Below are 22,245 nucleotides of genomic sequence, written 5' to 3' on the forward strand. Positions count from 1 at the left end.
GCTTCTTCCTCACCAAATATCTCGGGCATTGATCGCTTCTACATGCTACTGTAAAGGAATAACCGGTCGGGTTCAGAAACCCTAACTGTGGACTCCATAGCCTTTAAGCTTCAAGCTCATCTTTTACTTCGATATTTTACTTCCTTCAGCTCAAGCTGGTCAATGCCAGTCTAATCTACTATAACACTCAGTATCCAGCAAGGAATCACAACAAATCAACAAGCAACTGCAACCCTCATTAAGAATATTTAGATTTAGAATACTCAAGCTCAAAAAGAAGATCAAGCATAAACATCAGGCTCATCAAGATAGTATCTCTTGAAACTTATCTAGTGCTTCTTCGCACTTGTGTTTTTTGACACATCCAAGAATAACTCATTTGTTGTTTTTACTTCAGTTCTTGCAATGACAAACATAAAGATTTTTAATGTGAAATGCCCAATTGATTAAATCCCTTGTAAGCCTCAATCTAATTGTAAAAGAAGAGACACTACCCAAGTATACTCGTGGTAAGACCTTCTTCAAAATGTCTCAACTTGAGCAAATAGCCAAATTCAATGGTGAAGGCTTTCATGCCTGGAAAGAAAAGGCAATGTACCATCTCATGAGGAAAGACCTCTGAGATCTATTTGAGGATGATACAGGAGATGCAAATTGCAAGAAGGAAGATGATGAAGAATGGTTCGTTGAATAAGTCCAGTTCAAGACAAAAGAGTGGAAAAAAATGAACAACAAGGCTCTAGGCATCATTGTCTGGGGACTATCTAATGATGTATTGCACCATATCTCCAACATCAAAGATACAAAAAATGCACGGGATGAGCTTGACAGGATCTTTGGAACTCAAGCTAACAACTCAAAAGTAAAATTACTCATGCAGTTCTATAAGCTCGATGTAAATGATAGTTCTTCTATGACTATATACATTAACAAGTTTAAGAGCCTAAAAACTCAACTTGTAACTTTAAAGAAGAACATAGATGAGGATGAAGCCATCGCAATGCTACTAGCAAGTGTAAATTAAGAACCGTATAAGAACCTTGTGTCTATCCTAAGTAATGTTCCTAATCTCTCACTCAAAGACATTGAGCATTCTCTACTTGATAGAGAAAGTAAACTTAAAAGCAAGGATGAAAAAGAAATCATCTCAAAGGAAAATCTCTTGTACACCAAGGGAACTTATGGAGCAAAAGAACGTGGACGAGAATTCAACACCAACAACAAGGATCAGGTCACATGTCATTATTGTAGTAAGACTGGGCACATGGCCAATGAATGTTTCCACAGGAAAAGAGCACGACAGGTGCAGAATGATAACCATCAAAATCAGTTCATAAATGAAAAAGATGAAGAAAATGCTTCCGCTATCACCAACAACTCTGATAGATTGTTTTGAATAAATTTTCATTGTATCTTTCCCATAGTGGATTTTATTTCCCTTAGAGAATGTTGTTTCGTAAAAACCCTTGCCAAAGATGTACAATTTCAAGCTTTAACTTGACTAGGCGGCTGCCTATGACCTAGTCTCTCGGGCCATCTCATCATGTAAGGGGGAGGGGGAGCAAAAGCCAGCAAGTGTAGGAACTCATCATTTGAGAGGAGGTATTGAAAGATATAACAAATGATATATGCTCTACGAAGAGATGCTTTGTATCCCATAAGCACAGCGAGGAAAGTGAAACAACCCAAAGGCTACATAAGCATGTACTTTATTCTTATTTCAAGGCAATGCTATTGTACCTTGTACTTCCAATCTATGTTCTTGTCATATCCTACTCAAGATTGTGTTTATGAGTCCAAGCACTTAATCTTGGAACCTAATTCACTTGAGTAACAATCATTGTCTCTTGTCTATGGCATCATGGTTCATATCTATGTATTCTATCCTCCATAGCTAAAGCATGCTCAAGATCCATGTTTCTCAACATGGCCATGGGCTGCTGTTGTCCTTCTTACAAGCCATCTTTCTCCCCTTTTACCCCAAAACCATGTGAGCTCTTGGGGTTGTTGAGATCTGGAGTACTATCCATTCAAAAGGACTCAACCTATTGTAAAGATTAACAAAAGGAGGCTTTGACAACTCACACTAAAGATATTGACATTTGCAAGCTTTGGGAAGCTGCTGGCCTGATCTCTCCTTGACTTAAAGGAAGCTTCATAAGCTTGAACTGTGGGTTTTCCTACTTGTACCCTTATGGTCAATCATGAAGATATTTTGCTTACTCTCTCTCTCTCTCTCTCTCTCTCTCTCTCTCTCTCTCTCTTTGAAGCCAGGAAGAACATAGGCAAGGAGGCTGATCCTTCCATTGGTTAGCACTTTCAAAGGAGGAGGATTGTCTTTAGCTAGAAACAGTGTTGAGAAGAGGCTACTTGTCTCAGGTAATTTGTTACTTAAAAGGCCAAGTTATAAATGTTGGAGGGGTTTTTCTTGAGTAGATAGTAAGGAATTTGTAGTTGAGTCCTTGGAGTTTTGATATGTCAACTTAAGTAACTTGCTTTTACACTAATCCTATGAGCTAACTCAGATGTACTCATCATGAGTTTTGCCTCAAGAAATGTTGTAAATGTATGTCAATAATCCATGTATTCGATCATCTCTCTTGAACCTTGGGCTCAATCTTTTATATATTGAGGAGTTGCACTTCAGATTTGTATATGAAACATACTCCTTGTACGAGCACTTTGTGGCGATAAAGACCTTGCAACTCTGATCTCTAAAACCTTGCCAAGAGGAATCATTGAAGTAATACCTTGTTACGAAAGGATACATGTGTGATGCACTTTAGCATATTGTATCAATATAGCATTTGCTTGTGGGCTTTCTAATAAACAGCTATGAAAATATGGATCTTTACTTGATCCTAGCTTTGTCTCCTACTTTCTCCAACTGTTGTATAACTATATGGGTACCTGTGTATTGAAGTCATTTCATGGCAATTCTCTAATGAGTGGACTCCCAGATGAAAGGAGGCAAACAAAGAAAGCGAGAGAAAGAGGGGTAGCGAGAGAAATAAAGAGGGGAGAGAGAAAAGGAATGGTGGAAAATATAAGAATGGAGATTAAGAGAGATAAGTAGAGATTAAAATGGAGGAAGATCATCAATGAGAGAAAAAAAAACATATTGTTTATCATAACAAAGACCAAATGGAGAATAATGATGGTCCTGACATCCAAGATTGTGAGGCGTATCTTAATTAGCGTGTCCCGTGTCCTTGCACTCAGTACAAGCTAACAATGAAACGAAAGCGTCGCTTGTCCATAGACCACGTATGATCGAGTCTGCTTTGTAAAAGATCCATGCCCTGTATATGTACCCTACTTGTAGAACCTTTGTAAGTGCAATCTCACAAGTCACTTATAGCATAGACACAAGGAAATACAAAAGACTAAAACCTTCTAAAGGAAGTCCTTGGTTACTACTTGCAAACTTGTTGCTTTGGATTGTTATTTGGGTCTCCAGCACTGTTATCCAGCCATTTGCTGCTGTTCGGAACTATGTTTCTTAATCAATCTATGCATTCATCATACAAATGTGTTTATATTCCATAAACGAGCATTTCATTACATGGTATTAGTGCTACATACTCATTGAGGAAACTTAGGCCCTTCTTCGGGAAGCTCCATCTTTAGAAACAAGAACTACAGAGGAAAGATGACATCGAACACTTCCGCACCTACTCAATGTCCAAAAAAGCCTATGCTACAAACTGAGAAGGGGTGCCATCCACTTGCAACTCTGCAAGGTTCAAACACCGCCTGAGATCCTTCTAACTACGTTGGAGACGCACATCATTATGCACAGATAAGGAGCTACAATTGATCGTGGCTCATAGAGCCAAGAAGAGTGAAGAGCTTTAAAGAATAGCTTTTCGACGAAAGTTAATTGAATAAGGTATCATTGATTCTTTCTCATCAAATGTTTGCATATAAATCTAATGATGTTGCAGGCCCATCAAGACCTCCATCAAGGATGCCCCCCCTTCTTAGAGAAAGAGATCCGAAGTATGTCCCTTACTTTCAAACCATTCCTACTACTCCAATACAAGGTACACCAGTTTTCACTTTTGTTCCTTCTTCTTCTTTTACTTCACTGCCTTTGCAGTATTATGGTAAAGATCAAGATGAAGCTAGAGTGTCATATGTTGATCATAGTAAAATGTCCCATTCAAGTTTCATTTTTGAATGTTAATACATGAAGGGGTGACTATAAGAAAGAGATTGGTAACTCTTCTTCTTCCTTTCCTCCTTTGAATTTTGCTTCTCAAAGTCGGAATGAGTATGGTGTTTCCTCTTCTATGCATTATGCCTAATTATCATCTTTTCAATTTTCATCTTTCACTCAAAATCAATTTAATGCATCTTCATCATTGTTCATACCACAATTTTCAAGCCCACCCACCCCACCCGCTTCTTCCAATGCATCACACTTTACATTCACCTTTTCATTGCAAACACCACCAATAATTGCACATACCACACTGGGGGGGTTCTTCAAACGTAGACACAACTTTGAGAAACTCTACACCTTCAATTCCAGGTGGTGCTCATGCACCTTTGGGGGAGGCTCAGCCTCCACCTTACACACCTTTGGGCTATTCACAGCATGGGGTCTACCAACCCAATTGCCAACTGGTTGATACTACAATTTGCCTCCATGGCAATTCCTACTGAGCCATCTGGTTCTGTTACCATGCCTCAGCTGACAATTGCACAGAGTTTGAGAGTCCTCGTCCCTAGGTACTTGTGGGCCCCGCTTCAACTTTCTCTACCTGCCCACCCTAGCCCCCTGCTTATCCTTACTACTCATACACTTAGACACCTCATAGTTCTTCATCCTCACTCTTAAGACAAAGGGTAACTTGGCGAATCTCTCCACCAAAGCTCTTCCTCAAGCCACTTTACATCAGCACTCCGGATCACCAAGTCTTATGACCCATCCAAGATCTTAGGAGGGCCCTTGGATAGACAATAGGGCTTTCGGACAATCAAGTAGGGATGGCAGGCAGTTTTTAGGCAGCACAAGGCACACAAGAAAATTCGGGGCAGCATGGGCAAACTTGCAAATAATCAAGCAGATTCCAACCAAGTATGCTGCAACTGCCCACATAGCAATGCAGTCGGCCAGATTCAGCCTGGCCAACCTGCTACTTCTTTATTTATGCTGCCCCAGCCCTAGTGATCATGTACTTTTGCTTTCTATCAAAAGTGTGAGGTCATGCCTATTAAATACGAGGGATCTAGAGCATGGCAGATGCGGAAGCTATGGAGGTTGAAAGAGGAAAAAAGAACTCATGAAGACATTGACCCTGAGTAGGACAAAATGTTACACAAGTGAATTAGGTTACAAGATTAAGACTTGGACTCATAAACACAATCTTGTGTATTGACAGTGACGTGACACTTTACTGGACAAAAAAGAGTACTATCATTGCATTAGAAAAAGAGTGCAAGTACAATGCTTTATAGGAATTGAGTGGTGGTACTTTCTCCTATTGTGCATACGGGATTCTGGTCCTGAGCCCTCACTGCTTCTCACAAAGGGACTAAAGTAGGTGTGATTGCAAATATCTCAACACCCCTCCTCAATCACAACCAGAAATACAAAGCGTATAGAGGCTTTAGTGAAAGCAACACCTGCAAAAGTGTGGGCACATCATACACATGGCAAAACACTAGAGACTATCACAAAAAAGGCTAAGTGTAGGTACCACAAACATGATGGACATCCAAAGGCTGTAGCAGGGGCCTCACAAAGTGTACAAAGGCTGTACTACAAGGCTAACTGAGGAGTTTACAAGTTTATGTTTGAGGCATTAGGGCTAGGAAATACAAAACTAAAAAAGTCAATCTAAATAGAAGGACTGATGAGGTTTGTCCTTCTCCTGGTGGTCTTCTTCTTCCTTTGCTCCGTTTTCTTCTTCTTCTTTGACTACAACTAGATAGGCCTTTTGGGATCTCTTTCTGGAATGGCAGAACTTTTCTCGGTGTGTCCGGTCCTTTTGTAGAAATCACAAAAGAGTTTATCCTTCCTGCCTTTATACCTATTGCCAACATATAATGCATGTTCATCTCTAGAGGTGCTAGGTTTTTCCTTAGTTTTTAGCTTCTTTTCCTCCTCTAACAGCAATGTTTGGATATCAACAAGTTCAGGGTTTGGCATATTAATTAGAGTTGATACATTATTATATACAGGAGGCAAACTCTTAAGTAGAACACCAATGCAAACATATTCTTCTATTTTAATGTTGATTCCTGCAAGTTGGGTTAGAAGTCCTTTCATGTAATTTAGATGTGTGGCAAGTGATGTGCTGGACTTCATTTCAAGCCTAAAAAACTCTATCAGGAGCCCATACTTTGATGATTTAGACTGTGCACCGAACAAAGTGTCAAGTCTCTTCCATGTATCCTGTGAAGTCTCACAGTTATCCACGTGGTGGATATAGCCATTGTCTAGCTCCAGTTTGATAATGGCATGTGCTTTGTGATCAGCTTTCTGCCAGGTAGCTGCTAGGGCAGCGTCCCGGGGCTTCTTCTCTTATTCATTAGTAATGGCCCAGAGACCCTTCTTCATCAAGATGAGTTTGATACGGGTCTACCAGGTGTGAAACCCGACTCCTTTGAAGTGAGCAGTTGGAGAGTCTTTTCCCATGTTAGAAGGCTGGAGCAACAGCAGGTCAGCACTAGATTTCAGCAGTAGAGTAGTTGAGTACAAGTGCCAAGAAGCACTAGGTGAGTGTCAATGGACACTATGTCCTTGAATCTTCAACCTTTCAAAAAATCCTTCAAGATCTTTCAAACCTTAGTCTTTATAATTTCCATCAAGAATCAATCTTGAAACTCTGAAATTTTTCAGTAGTAGAGTTGATTTTTAACGTGTCAAAAGACACAAGCAATGGCAGTGTAGTATCAAAAGATACTAGTTTGAACTTTGATGTTTGTTGCTTGAGTTTGACTTGATGATCTTCAAAAAACTTCCAAGCCTTCAAGATACTTCACAAATGTCTTCTCCTTGATGTTTATCACTAAGTAAGTCAGTGAATCAAAGTGGTAGTAGGTCGGTTTGAGTGTCAAAAGAGAGAAAATGAAGAGAGAGAAAAGCTTGAAGTGAAATGGCTATGGAGGACTAGATTTTCTGACAGACAGGCGACTGATTTTTCATTTACAGCAGCATATACAAGTGATTATTTTGGAAAATCTCTGGTGGGTGGAAGGCTTATAAGGTGGGCTTGAATTGCCCTAAGATCACAAAGAGTATGGCGTCGCGTAGAGGAAGATTTGATGGTACGAACTGTCAGAAGTGGAGCAGCGGTGGAAGCATAAACATGTGCTGAAATAAACTGCTGAAACACAAGACAAAAAGAGAAAAGAAAGAACACGATACAGATGAGAACTCAGATGTATGCACGGGAAATGGAATCCATATATCTGAACACGAGACAGTCGCATACAACAGTGAGTCACTGGCTGCGTGGGCACTGGCACTGGCTCCTCTCTCCACAGAGTCTGCAGATGGTGAAGATGATGTGTCTGACTGAGGAGGAGCCACTGAGTATAAATAGGCTGAAAAAGTGGGGAGCAATAATGCTGGTTGGACAGCATTAATGCTGGCCGACTGGTGCATAAAAATGCCCCAATGGCATAAAATGCCACACCAGAAAAATACCTAAAATACCTAATAAAAATGCCCAGCCCAGATCAAGCTCAGACTCACACATGAGCTGACAAATACTCTGCTAACACCCTCTCTTAGATCATGAGTGATCTGATACAATACAATAGTACAATGAAAAGGAATCAGAAACTATACAACATAGAACCACCAAGTAGAACCATGGATACCCAAGCAGTGGGTGATCAAGCCACCACCAAGGTGCCTCGGAGAGAACCTAATGTCGATGTCGATCGTACCAAACACCTGAAAATAGAGAAGATCATAGCATGTCTCTGTGTCCATCATCAATGTCTCGCAGTAGCATACAGGACCATCCTGTCAAAAATGCCTCTGAACATAGGTGACCATGGATTCGCCGCCTTTGGCCAGACCACCAAAGTGTCCCCTCATGTGAGCTCCAGACGAAAGCCTCCCGCTCTCTGTCAGATAACCAGCTCAGCATGAACCTGGATGTCAATCCCAGCTCCAGGATTTGATTCCGCCAGACTGAAGTCGATGCGTCAGGGACGTCCCTCTCTGGAACCTGTGCACCTGTATAAAAATATAGATGAGGCACGGCTGCCCCATCTGAACACCCGCTCACACTCCCTCTCTGGCACAAGAGAGTCGTGAGGGATGACCTCATCACCACCACTAGAAAGCAGCCGAGGAAGGGGCCACCAAGCCCTTCCCGCGATCCGAAGAAGAGGATCCCTTCCGCGCCTTGGACTTCACCTTGGTCGGAGGATCGGAGTCGGAGTCTGATGAAGGAGAGGACTCATCGGTAGAGTCAGCATCCCGCTTCGTCTTCTGCTCCTTCTTCCTGGAAGCCGCTAACTTCTTGCAGTCCTTCCGCAAATGTCCCTTCTTGCCACAGTGGTAACACTGGGCCTTCGACTTCTTCTTCCCGTCACCCCTCTCTGAAGCTACATAAGCCTCACCTCCATAATGTGCCGGAAGCCGCCCCTGTAATCTCAAGGATGCATCATGCTCAAGAAGCATCGAGGTCATATGTAACTTATCATCAGTGCACGGAGGAGCCATATGGAGAGGATAAGAAGAGAAGTAGAGAAGAGATGGAATTTAGAGAGGAAACACAGCCAAAACACAAGCACAGACTACAGAAAAAGAGAGTTCACATGCAATATAACCCAAAATCTGATCAATAGAAGACAAAATTTGCTGCAAAAAGTTAAAAAATCAGTCAAAAACTGCCAAAAACAGCAAAAACGGCCTGAAGTAACAGTCACCCAGCCACGAGAGACGCTGAATCAGCCAAACGCAGGCTGTAAACTGGAGAAAAACAGGTAGAAAACTATCGCCAACAGCTACAGATGAAAAACGCAGGCAGCAGAGGGTGCGTAGGCAGCAGAGGGTGCGGAGGCAGCAGGCGATGGCAAAACTGCAAAAAACGCAGGCTGAAAACAACCCTAAAACAGGTCGCCTGGCTGCGACAGCAGTCGTCTGATCAGCAGGGGTACAAAACAGTCCTGAAATCAGCAAGAAAACACAGCAGAAACACAAATCCTGAAAACTGATACCATGTCAGAAGTGGAGCAGCGGTGGAAGCATAAACATGTGCTGAAATAAACTGCTGAAACACAAAACAAAAAGAGAAAAGAAAGAACACGATACAGATGAGAACTCAGATGTATGCACGGGAAATGGAATCCATATATCTGAACACGAGACAGTCGCATACAACAGTGAGTCACTGGCTGCGTGGGCACTGGCACTGGCTCCTCTCTCCACAGAGTCTGCAGATGGTGAAGATGATGTGTCTAACTGAGGAGGAGCCACTGAGTATAAATAGGCTGAAAAAGTGGGGAGCAATAATGCTGGTCGGACAACATTAATGCTGGCCGACTGGTGCATAAAAATGCCCCAATGGCATAAAATGCCACACCAGAAAAATACCTAAAATACCTAATAAAAATGCCCAGCCCAGATCAAGCTCAGACTCACACATGAGCTGACAAATACTCTGCTAACACGAACAGCACAGGCGCAAAAACGGGCAGTGACGTTCAATTTCTGAAATACTGGCTCAAATGATCATCAATGTTCAACTGTGATGTACTAGGGAGCTGCGCCCTAAGGTGATAAAGAGATTCTCAAAAGACATTGTGAGCTGAAATGGCTTGTAGTGTGAGATCCAGGGGCTCAATCAGAGCTATGTGCTGTTTGGCTATGGCTGCCACAAGCTTGACTGAAGATAAAGTTGAGAAAAGAAGACATACACTGATCCTGAGTTGTCCAGGGGTGAAGAGGCTCTGAAGAAGCAGAGAAGAGACATGAGACATGTTAAGCCATGCTCAGCTGAGCTCTGATACCATGTTAAATACGAGGGATCTAGAGCATGGCAAATGTAGAAGCTATGGAGGTTGAAAGAGGAAAAAAGAACTCGTGAAGACATTGACCCTGACTAGGACAAATTATTACACAAGTGAATTAGGTTCCAAGATTGAGACTTGGACTCATAAACACAATCTTGTATATTGACAGTGACATGACACTTTACTAGACAGAAAAGAGTACTATCATTCCATTAGAAAAAGAGTGAAAGTACAATGCTTTATAGGAATTGAGTGGTGGTACTTTCTCCTACTGTGCATATGGGATTCTTGTCCTGAGCCCTCACTGCTTCTCACAAAGGGACTGAAGTAGGTGTGATTGCAAATATCTCAACAATGCCGAGTGCATATTCCATAGACTTTACCAATTATGTCCTAAATTTGGGTAAGAATAGATACAGAGTCTTGCACAAAGAGGGCAACTACTTTGAAGGATTCAATGGGACTAGCTAGGCGACTTAAGAATGCCTAGGTAAGAATATCTAGGGGCTTCATCTCACATTCTTTAAAATCTAAAGATGTGAAATGAATCATATATATATAATATAAATGTATACACATAATATTATATGGAAATAAATCTTGTAAACTTTAGATTTAAGTCAAATTCTCAATCAATTTATCTAGACTGTATATTTGAAAATAAAGTATTTAATTGTGTAATTTTAATGTAACTAATTTTTTCTTAGATTTGACTTAGGCTATCTCTAAATAAGATTTATTACTACACGGTGGTGTTAGAATAAGATCTAAATACATAATACAAATAATAGTTATCTATGTAGATATATAAATCTACAATTCTATTGAAAGATATGATTAAATTAGTAAAATTTGGATTCAAAACTTTCTAGAATTACATATATTATTGTATATAATTAAATAAGATAAATGATGTATGATGAAAAGCATGTACAAAATAATGGTGGTTAGCTAAGTATTCTAGCCTGATAAAGTATTTTAATTACAAAGAAAACCTAAGAAACTCACTTATAATATCTTACTGATTGAAAGGGTTCTTCAATTTGTTTATTTAAATGGTATAATAGCATATAACCAAACCTCAAAAGTTCTAGAGTTCCTTATGTTTGTTCCAAATTAGAGATGTCTAGCTTGTTGTAAAGACAGGTCCTGAAAGTGTCAATCCGCCTTCGTCGAGGCATCCTCTATAAATTTGATTTGTATTAATGCTTCTAATACAATTTCAGAGATCTTAGGATTCATTGTAGCCATTAGGTTGAAGTCTTACATAGTTCATGCTAGTATTGTTTTGTGAAAGGCTATAACAATTGGGTGGCATGAGGCATATGATCATAGGCTACAAGCTTTTGAGAGAAAGCCGTGGTTTAAAGAAGCCTTAATAGGACACCTTAAGCCTTAGATGGAAGGGTTTAAAATAATTGAACTTCCAATTACAGGAATGACTGCTTGTAGGCTTTAGTTATAATAAGCCTTATCTTAATAAGGCTAAATTTTAATATAAATACTTGATTTGTTTTGCTTTCTTTTTAACAAAAAATTCTGCTTCAGTTTGCAGCAATAGGGCCTTTGGGCAATCAAGTAGGGGTGGCAGGCAGTTTTGAGGCAGCACTAGGCACACAAGCAAATTAGGGGCAGCATGGGCAAACCTGCAAATAGTCAAGCGGGTTCCAACCAAGTAGGCTGCCACTGCCCACATGGCAATTCAGTCAGCCAGATTTGGCCTGGCCAACCTGCTGCTTTTCCTTTTCCTGCTCCTATTTATGCTGCCCCGGCCCTAGTGATCATGTACTTTTGCTTTCTTTCAGAAGTGTGAGGTTGTGCCAAGTGCATATTCCATCACTCACAGTGCACATATTCTGCTTCAGTTTGCAAAACTTCAGCCTGCACTCCTCTCTCTCTTTTTTTCCCCTCATAATAGGTAATTGTATTAATTACAGAAAAAGTACAAGATTACAAGATGCAGGATGGCTGTAGGCTATCATGCACAAAAAGATACAAAGTCATGGCAATGGCACAAAGGAGATTGCCGTATGCCAAGTAACTAAATCCCCCCGAGGGAGAAGATCAGCATATGGGATAAGATCTAACTGCCAATGCAAGAGACCCTTGATCCTGGCAATATGTCCTTGAACACTTGTAGCTGAATCGAAGACAAAAGCATTCTAGGTAACCCAATTATGCCAACAACCCCAAATTCTGAAAAAATGAAACGCAAGCTTCATATGTTGTTGCGATCGGGTGGGATATTTTGGCCTAGCAAAAACCCAATTAGAGGGGCGCAATAACAGACCTGCCACAATTCTCCAGATATCTAACAAGAAAGTCCAAATTTTCCTGGCTAAAGGGTAGGAGATAAATCTATGACGTGAGGACTCCATAGTGGTCATGCAAAAGAAGCAACTACCATTCGATATTCAGCGCTTCAAAAGATCCGAGGCAAGGGGCATCCCATCAATGATCACTCGCCAAAGAAAGACCTTGCATCTTCCTTTGTGTGTGTGTGTGTGTACCAGGCAATTGTATTAATTATGAAAAAATACAAGTACAAGATTGCAAGATTACAAGACAGGATGGCTCTAGTCCATCAAGCATTAAAAGATACAAAGTCATGGCAAAGGAACAAAGGAGATTGTCATATGCCAAGGAACTAAATCATCTTTGATCAAGATATCAACGTGCTGTAGAAGGTCAAGCCGCACTGCAGAAGTCCTTTAAGCTTCACAACGTAACACTGAATGCCCAAGGCGGCATCAAAAATGGCTGCATTGCGAGTGACCCAAATATGCCAGCATCAAAATAACATTGGGAAGGTAAGAATAGAACAAGCATGAGCAGGTTATCATTGGGAACCTTAGAAATCAGATTAATCAAGTGAAGTTCAGCGTGCAAATGCGTTTGAGGCATTGTGATGTGGTGCCTACAAGAAAGGTCTCAAATGAGTAGGAGTTTGGTGAGCAGGAAGACACATGTTCTACACAGGAATGAAGGGTTGTGTAACTGGAAGAGGACCAAAATCTGAAAAAGCGAAAGAGGATCTTCATATGAGGTTGTGGGAAACCATTGTATTTAGCTTTACCAAAAACCCAATCAAGCAAACATATCCTTGAGCCCACCATCACAAGCCAAATGTCCAAGAGAAGGACCCAAATCTTCCGAGCAAAAGGGCAGGAAATAAATCTGACAGGAAGACTCAGCTGTAGTGGTACAAAAGAATCAATTCCCATTGGAAATACCTCTGTAGCAATGAAAGGCCGACACAAGAGGGAGGTCCCCCCACCAATATTCTCCAAATGAATACATTGCATTTGAATGGTGTCTTATTAATCCATCCCTCCATTATTGTCAGTTTCCCCCAAGCTTTAGATTTGTGCAATCCCCAAAGCCGATTCTCGTAACTATTTTGGTGTATCAAAAGGTTTTCCAAAATACCACAAGCTAGATGAAAACCATTCTCTAAATACTTACCAATAATAATGGGATTGTCTCCCTTTATTAGAAAAATTGGTTGTTTTGGTGATCCATGCACGATCTCTAATCATGAGATGATAGATTTGATTAACTAAAGAGGACTAAAGGATCAAACGCCCTGCAAAACCCCAGTCCTCAAATCAGAATCCAAAATAGGAAAGGGCTGTCAGTCTTGCAATATATCAAAGACTGTACCCCCGAGGTCTTTGTAGCCACGCAATACCCAAAAGACTCTTTTGATGGTGCGAAAGGACACCAGGGTGCCTCAGGGCAAGAGAGTGGCATCAGCCACCAAGGTCAATCCAAGACGTGCTATGTGATTAAATTTAGGTCTCTCCTCCAATTTTTCTTCCCACAAAAGAATAGGAGAGACCACTAGAATTTCCATCGGCAATGAATTAGTCGCTTGTCTATCCTCTGCTGGGCAATTGACCTTGGAAAGGACGATTTTCCATGAAGACACCAAATGATTAAGAAGACCCAAGGCAGATGTAGAAAAGTGAGCCTCAACATTAAGCACATGCCACCACGAACCCTAAATCCTTGTACTGCCATGCCACAAGTCCCATTCTTCAAGGAAAGTACGAGCAATAAGAGTCAAAGGTTGTTGACCAATACACAAGGCCTAAAACAGTGACCAACAGAGGGCTGCCATATGGGTCCCCACATCCAAAACAGCCCCACCTCCCATGGATTTGGGGGTGCAAACATGACTCCACGATATCCAAGATATACCTGTCTGCACAAAAACCCTCTCTCTGCACTCCACTCTTTCTCTCAATTTGTGCATCTGCTTCCGCAATGCTGCGCTTTGACAGTTGGAAGGCATCGATGATGCCTTGAATGCTCAAGGAGGGGAGGGGCCAACTACGACGTAGCTAGAGCAGAGCAAAGGCTTGAAACATAAGCAAGAGAAGCCCACATAGGTCTCCATAACTCAAGGATCCAGAAGTATGGGGTGTTGAAGGTGTCAATGATGCCTCGACTCAAACAAGATTACCATATCGTACTCTAATAGATCCTGGAATGAGCAGCCAGCCAACACACAAGTGGCAGACTGCCTCTCAAACCTGCGTTTAGGGGTCCAATCAGCTGCACAACGATAGGGAGCTAATGCAGAAATCTGGATTCTCAGGTAGAATGATGGCATGGCAGGCAGCAATCCCTGTATAGACAGCAGCAGCAACAGTGAGGCAATAGGAGATAGCAACACAATTATTTGGGGCTATCGTGAGGCAGCAGGAGCTTGCCTTTGATGGCTGGGCAGCATCAGTGCCATGGCAGTAGCATGGTGTCATCTACAGCAGTCTCAGGCAGCTAACTCCTCTGTTCAATGGCTGGGCAGCAGGGAAGACGGGATGGGGATCTGTGTCAAGAAGATGTAGATCAAACAGTAGATAAGGCCACCTAAGCAGCAAATACCAGCACCTATCTTCTACGTGCATCAAAGGATGATGAACACTGTAGCAACAGCAAGGATGGCATGAGGACTGAAAGGATAGCAATGAACATGATGGTGGCTGCCAGAAGAATTCTGAGCATAATAACATTAAAAGTGGGAATAAAGAGGTTTGGAACTTTTTGAAACATTTGTCCTACCAAAAACTCTCAGTTCTCAGTTTTGGTTTATCTAGTTTATCTTAATTGTTTGTCTTTTTGGGGCTGTACAAGAAACAAATAAATTGGCCGGTAATTAAGGATTGATTTTGAGCTAGCTTAATGGAAACTGTATTTTGATGAAGGACAACAGGGTGGCAGAAGAAAACCCGGTCCTGAGGAGGGCAGCAACAGTTAGAGACATGGCAGACCTGCATTTGGTGGACAGCAGCTGCATTTGATGGGCAGCAGTAGCATTGAAGGCTAGAACAGCAGTAGACATCACCTGAAGGAATCATACAGCAACAAACACCTACATTTTGCAACTTGGCAGCAACAAACAACAGCAAAGATGATCGCCAGGGAATCTAGAGGTGCTCAGCAGCAGCAACAGTGCTCAGCCTTGGAAGTTGTCACCTAGGCGACAGGGTGGTGCTAGAGGCTGTGATGATGGTCATGGAGTTTGGAGATGAAGACTGCAAGTGTGGGATGGCAGAGTGGTACTCACCTCAGATAGAGGTAAGGTATAGATGACTAGGACCTAAACCTACAAAGGAATCTAATGGGAAAAGAACTATCCCAGTGGTTTGAGTGTGGGTTGAGTATTGTGGGTGCATCAGTTCAAACCCTGGGTTTCACTTCCCCGGTGGCATATTTCATTACGCATCTAATGGGAAAAGGAACTAAATCAACATGAGAAAATGGAATTGAACCTGTACCTATATTAAGGAACAGAGAACTAGAAAAAGGTAAGAGAGGTGCTACGATTGAGAATGTGAAGCACCAAAAGCATACACATATGAAGAGACTGTGAACTCTAATAAGTACCAGAAAAATCATACCGATATGCATAGAACCTATATCAGAATCGTGAGAGATATAGGATTGAGAATGTGTCACACCAAAATCATACCTCATGTAAAAGTTTGAGGAAGAACAGGAATATCTTATTGAGATCCTCTGCTTGTAAGGCTTTCTTTATCAAGGTTTTCTTCTAGGTGCTTGCAACAATGAATAAATTTCCTTGCATTGGACAAAACTTTGGGCTTCTTAGAACAGCATGCTTTAGTAGAAACAATGAATTATACAATTTGGATTGCTTGTAATGAGCAACTTCTCTCTCTCGGATTGACCAGTATATTTCATTAATCTGTAGCAATCTTTATACAATTATCATCTACTACAGCAGATAGACCAACAGCCGTCAAATTTGCTCTCACCTATTTTATTGTTAGATATGAGAGAATTGTGCACGCTAGGGGATCTTTTCTACAAACACTAAAGTGACAGACAGTGTTTCCCCCCCCCCCCCCAACACACACATAAACACAAAAGAAGGGAGATAAGGAGATAAGTGTCCATTGAAACACATCAACTAACTGAAGTATAGCAAACCTCTTCACCTAGAAGTCAATACAGCCATGCTGCCTGTTCAGCACTGAGACCTGCTCTTTCTGATCTCTTTTGGGCCTCTGGCCTTCACTTGGATCACATAAATAAATACATGCACATAAGATTCTGCATTGTGACCTTATATTGGACTTGCCGTGAAAAACTGTCACAACCACATGAAACTAGTATGGGATAATAAGATTGGATTGACTGTTGCCGAGGTCAAAGCATGTCAAATGAAGCCATTGTTGCAATCGTATTAAAGTATGGATGATAAGATCGGATTGAAAGTTGAAGAGGTGAGAGAATGTCAAATGAGGCCACAAAAGAACATTGGAAATCAAAGTGCATCAGAACTGACTGAAGAGGCTGAGCATTTTTGAGGCAAAAGCTTTCCTGCTGTTATTATCTTCTTCCAAGGTCTATTCCACCAATATGCAACTGTCAAGACAAACAAAAAGAATAAAGAAAACGACTCTCTCACGGTCCTTGCATCATCCACAGACGACACACATCCAGTCTCTCAGATTCTTGAAATAAAAGGCTTTCACATGTCCTCGCTCTGGTTGTGACTAACTTACCTATCCTTGAACTAGCTGGCTGGATCTCAGGGACCAACATAACTGAGTTTGTCAGGCACAGCTTAGAAGTGCAATCTTGCAAATAGGTGAAAATAGATGTGTTGTTTTCGTTTGGTTCTGCTGTTTTTTAGCTTCTAGCAGAGGTAAGTAGCTTTAGCGTCAAATTTACTGTACTTTCTCTTCTTCTTTTTTTCAGCACCCTTGGACGCGATGAAACCTTTACAGGACTGATCGTTCATATTCGCTTGTCTTATAGGTCATATCGGCAATTTATCGACGGTAATCTCTCTCTCTCTCTCTCTCTCTCTCTCTCTCTCTCTCTCTCTCTCTCTCAGAGGAGCATTGCACAGGGAATCCTAGGAAATGCAGAGCAGCCTAATTGGGAAAGTAAATACCTTCCATTTGATGAGAGTTGATTAACTAGAAAGGGGAGCCAAATCCACTGGAAGAGATCGGAAGGCAGGCTCTGGAGGATCAACAAGATCAGGTTCGTGCATAACATAACCGCCGTATGTGCCTGCACATCCCTGTTGATCCAGAAGCAAACTGAGCCTGAATTCCGCAAAATTTGCGAGCTCTTGAATCCAACTTCTCACTGCTTGATGGAGGGAAACATAATGCAAGGGTGATGACGATGATGATGATGATGATGAGTTTGAACTCCCTTTGTGTCCTCTTTGGTGCCACTGTCTCGAGTGCAGAATGCAGTCTAGCATCAAAGGATGACATCGTTCAACCTCCAGTAGAGCTCTGCAATCTCCATATCCATCCTTGTTTTCTCTTCCTTTAACTTCACTCTGCCTTTCCCACAGTCAATATCTCTCGTCGGTCAGAGCATATGGCATGGCAGCTAGATGCAAGCAACTAAGGTAAAGGTGGTGCTGGATGGGAAAGGGGATTTTGAGAGAGAGATGGGGGGAGGGGGGAGGAGGAGGGAGAGAGAGATCGAAAGAGCATGACTTGTTAAACTATAGTTTTGACACTCCGAGTGTCCATTGCATGAGAAAGAGAAAGGAAAGATGATGATTTTGTTGATAATGATACCTTTAGTTTTTTATTTAAACCTTCGATTTAATATGATTCTAGGGGATAGTGAAAGTGCCATCGATAGTGGGTGCAAATAAACAAGGTTGTACTCATTTGGATGCACCCACCACCCCCTCCCTTTTAGCTCCATGACCTCTACCTATCCCAAGTCCAATTCACTGAGCCCCAAGGGCACGTAGTTTCTGTCGAAATGCCTTATACCTAGATACCGGTGTATAATTTGTTTACTTAAATTAATGTTAAATTCTAACTAACTTCTCAAAAAGAAGAGACATATGGGTGGGGGGAGGGTAGAGAGAGAGGTTGTCTAAGGTAGACAAACCAGATGCCTACCTTATGTTATGACACAACCATTTTTTCTGAGTTGGTATTTAGCAATAGCTTTTACAAACACGTCATGGAAGTATAAATAATGTTTTCATAAAGAGCAGGAGACAATGTGAACAAAAGAAAATCGAACATGCAACGATTGGGAAACAACACAATTGGTCATAAGGTGGTATTCTTTGTAGGATGTCTCATGCTTAAGACTCCCATGTAACTTACATCATGCAAATTTAGCACCTTCAATAATATGCAACTCATAACACCCTTTATAGGGAGGTTAAAGCTACCTCCCTAGCTATTTCAAGTATGAGGTTCCAAGTTTGATGGATGACCAAGTGTTGATATGATAAGTGCAAGCAAATGATCAAGCATCTAGAATGAGATCATCATGGTAGATGTGATGCCAATATATCTTCCTAGTGATCACTTTAGGCCTTAATGCAACTACCTTTTTGAGATTTTTACCACTAATGACATCGGACAAGAACTCGATGCCCATGGAATAAACAATGACAATCAAGGTACCCAAAAAAATTACAAACCTAGCTTGCATAATCGACCTAGTATCTTTAAAGTTTTTTATTGGATTCTACAAGTACATTTATGTCTAATGATTAAAGCCATGTTCAATGTGCAATCTACTATGGATCAACTACCAACTTAAAGTGTGTTTGAGTTCAAGTTTTCATGCTTAAGCATTAGGCAAATGTGTGGAGGTGAAGTTTTGAGTGTTGTTAATTTTAGCAATATAACATCCATGTGCGATATTGATGAAATGCTCCTTCTCATCAAGTAGCAAAGTTAATCATTGAATTCAATCAATTATAATTTGCATGGAATATCCATCTCTCCCTATTCTTTACTACGAATTTCAATCATTAGTGCAAAATATTCTCAAATTGTGAAATGAAAAAGTATTTGTCCATCTAGCATGGAAATGTGCAAGACCACACTTCCCTATAATTGCACATATCCCCTTGAAATTTGTCAGATCATGTGGACTCTCAACCTTTAATCTCATGTTGGGATTTTATCTTGCTTGTTTTTATTTTTGAACCGGAATTGCTATTGTGTTAATAGTCCAAGGCTTACATTATGGACTTGTAGGTGAATAACTAAGAAGGATTTTTAAACACATGGCCTTTGACATATGTTCTAAGGGATGCTCACCATCACTCGAGAGAATCGAAGTCATCTCTACCTCGTGAGCAAGCAAAACTTGGCCCTTATTCTTACTTTTACCCAATGCATATCTTTCATAATACATCAATGCAATAGGTCAAAAAGATGTACATACAAGTGAGTCAAGATGAATCAAGTGGTTTAACAAGAGCCTTAGACATGTAGCCATCTTTACAAACTTTGTGGATCAGGGCATAGATGCCACTTAATACGCCTTTATATTATGCTCTCAAACTTGTAGTATTTTAGTTTCATTCGATCAAAGTGCAATGATGTGAGGGCTTCATTAATCCATCCTCACCATCCCTTGAGAGAATGGAAGTCATGTCCACCTCATGAGCAAGCAAATATTGGACCTTATTCTTACTTTTACCTAATGCATATCTTTCATATTACATCGATGCAATAGCTCAAAAAGATGTGCATATGAGTGAGTCAAGATGAATCAAGTGGTTTAACAAGAGTCTTAGACATGTAGCCATCTTTACAAACTTTGTGGATCATGGCATGGATTCCCTTTAATACACCTTTCTATTATGCTCTCAAACTTGTAGAACTTTAGTTTCATTCGATCCAAGTGCAATGATGTGAGGGCTTCATTAATCCAAATGAAGCCATCAATCCAAGGTGCAGCACAACATCCATCATTCACCTTTGTGATAGTCTCACTCACAAATGCGGATGGCCTCATTCACAAATTCCACATGGAGATATTAATAATAATATGAGCCCAACATCATGAACAATAAGTTTCATAAAACATGCTCAAAAGACTTATGTGGATTGAGCACTACACTATTGTTAAGAGTGAGCAAGTCATAAGACCTAATCTTACTTTAGTAGAATGAAATTTTGTGCTAGGTAGGTTAATAAGGCCTAAAGGGCACTTATATACTACATAAAAAATGACTCCAAAATTGCACATCCCTGATAAAGAAAGGTAATGACATTAGCTATTTCATGTTCTATTTCCCTCCCTAATGAGAGGACAAATAAATCAACTGACCTCAACCTCAGAGGCAATGACAATTGCATGGCATTTGCTACACCTTCAAGAGGTCACCATTGTCTATAAGTCATTACTCCATTTGTCAACTTCTAAATATTCAATGATCCGATTCTTTGGTGAGTGTCCTAGGTGGAACTCAAGGTTTCATGCCTAAAGTTTCCAACTTCATTATGAACCTCAATGGGGGGTCTTTTCACTTTTCTATGGTATTGTTTTGCTAGTAGTCACTCAAAAATATATAGCTTTGCAAGAGGATCCTCTTAAGAGCAAAATAAGAATGTTTGCATATTCATGTACTAGAATTTATAACATTTGAATTTTTGCATCAAGAAGACATTATTTTAACATTGAGCACACAAAATGTTTACAAGCTAGGACCAATTCATTTGATTTTTATATTTGATACTAAACAAGACATTAACTACACATATAGTTATTGGATGATTGTTAATGTAGTTTGATTGATTTATATATCATTAAATAGGCCAATTTGGTGCATAAGTGAATTTTTTCCCAAACCAGTCTCAATGAATTGGGCCGCATTATACAATGTTATTGGGGATGTCATTCAATTGGCCCTTTTACCCCTTCCACTTTAGAATATTAAGTCTTGTTATTTAGTTGAATGAAACTTATGAAGTGCCTTGATCACATGTATGAAAGTTGAGGGGCCAATAAAGTGTTAGGTTTTCAAATTTTATTTGCACACCATTAGACCATTTCAATAAGCCCCACATACACCATGACCCAAGAAATGTGTATCCACACATAAGGTTTTCCACCTTTGTGTTGCATATGTTGAGGATTATGTTGTAGTCAAGTAATTGTACTTACTTGCACATTTTTGAACTCTCCACTGACAAATTGAGCTTTTCCCTCTATTTCCATTCCACTTCAATAAGCCTCACATACAACATGAGCCCAAGAAAATTGTATCTCCACATAAGGTTTGTTATTCTTTATGTTGCACATGTTAAGGATGACTGTGTATCTAACCCAAGGTAGCTTTACTTATTTGAAGATATTGAAATTTCATAGTTTTCCTATTTTATCTAGGTCTCACGAATTGGTTTTAACTAGTTCCCAGTTTCTTTCTTTAGCCAAGATGTCTCCACCCTTTCATCTTTCTCAAGAGCATGACCAACCCTCAAAATTGTTGAAATATCAGAGTAGCAACATGGAAATGTGTGCACAAAAGGGGGAAGAGAGCTCAAGTACAAGAAAAAGTTCTTACTTGTTCAATTGCTCAATGTACAACTAGAGTACACTCTCTCATCTACATTGAGAGTGATCTTTTGGGCTACAAATATAGCCATTGGAAACCAAGGTTTGGGTTTCCCATGTCCTCTAGTTGATTCATACCTCACCTTCCCTCATGCACCCTTGCTTACACAAGGTTCCCATGCTATACTTCTAACATCCCCCCCCCCCCCCCCCCAATGAATTAGCGGGTTGCCTTTATAAAGTAGGCTACAAGGATGCTTATGGAAATATGATACAACAAATACTAAAAAAGGTGGCCATCAAGTGCTTTGGAGACAAAGATAGCCTCCAATTATTTTGGTACTTCAAGGGAGTTAGAGCATTTACTAGTGATATGTTTTATTTGCTTACATTTGTTGCACTTCATCTTGTTGGGATATTTTTTTTAGCAAT

General features: G+C 40.5%; 1 protein-coding gene across 2 annotated transcripts in view; it reads right to left on the bottom strand.

Moving 5' to 3' along the window:
- Window positions 1-18,009, bottom strand: part of LOC148028169 (auxin response factor 12-like) — a 42,344-nt gene extending 24,335 nt beyond the window's left edge. The window contains exon 1 of one of the 2 annotated variants that reach the window (XM_087689848.1): window positions 17,420-18,009. In XM_087689848.1, coding sequence (XP_087545974.1) covers window positions 17,420-17,426 — 7 coding nt within the window. In that variant the 5' untranslated portion in view covers window positions 17,427-18,009. The remainder of the gene's footprint in view (window positions 1-17,419) is intronic. The other variant, XM_087689847.1, reaches the window with a different exon arrangement.
- Window positions 18,010-22,245: the final 4,236 nt, after the last annotated feature.

The sequence above is a fragment of the Lygodium microphyllum genome, chromosome 12 (assembly GCF_053477565.2).
Source record: "Lygodium microphyllum isolate KBCC chromosome 12, Lygodium_microphyllum_v1.1.10, whole genome shotgun sequence".
NCBI classification, from domain to species: domain Eukaryota; kingdom Viridiplantae; phylum Streptophyta; class Polypodiopsida; order Schizaeales; family Lygodiaceae; genus Lygodium; species Lygodium microphyllum.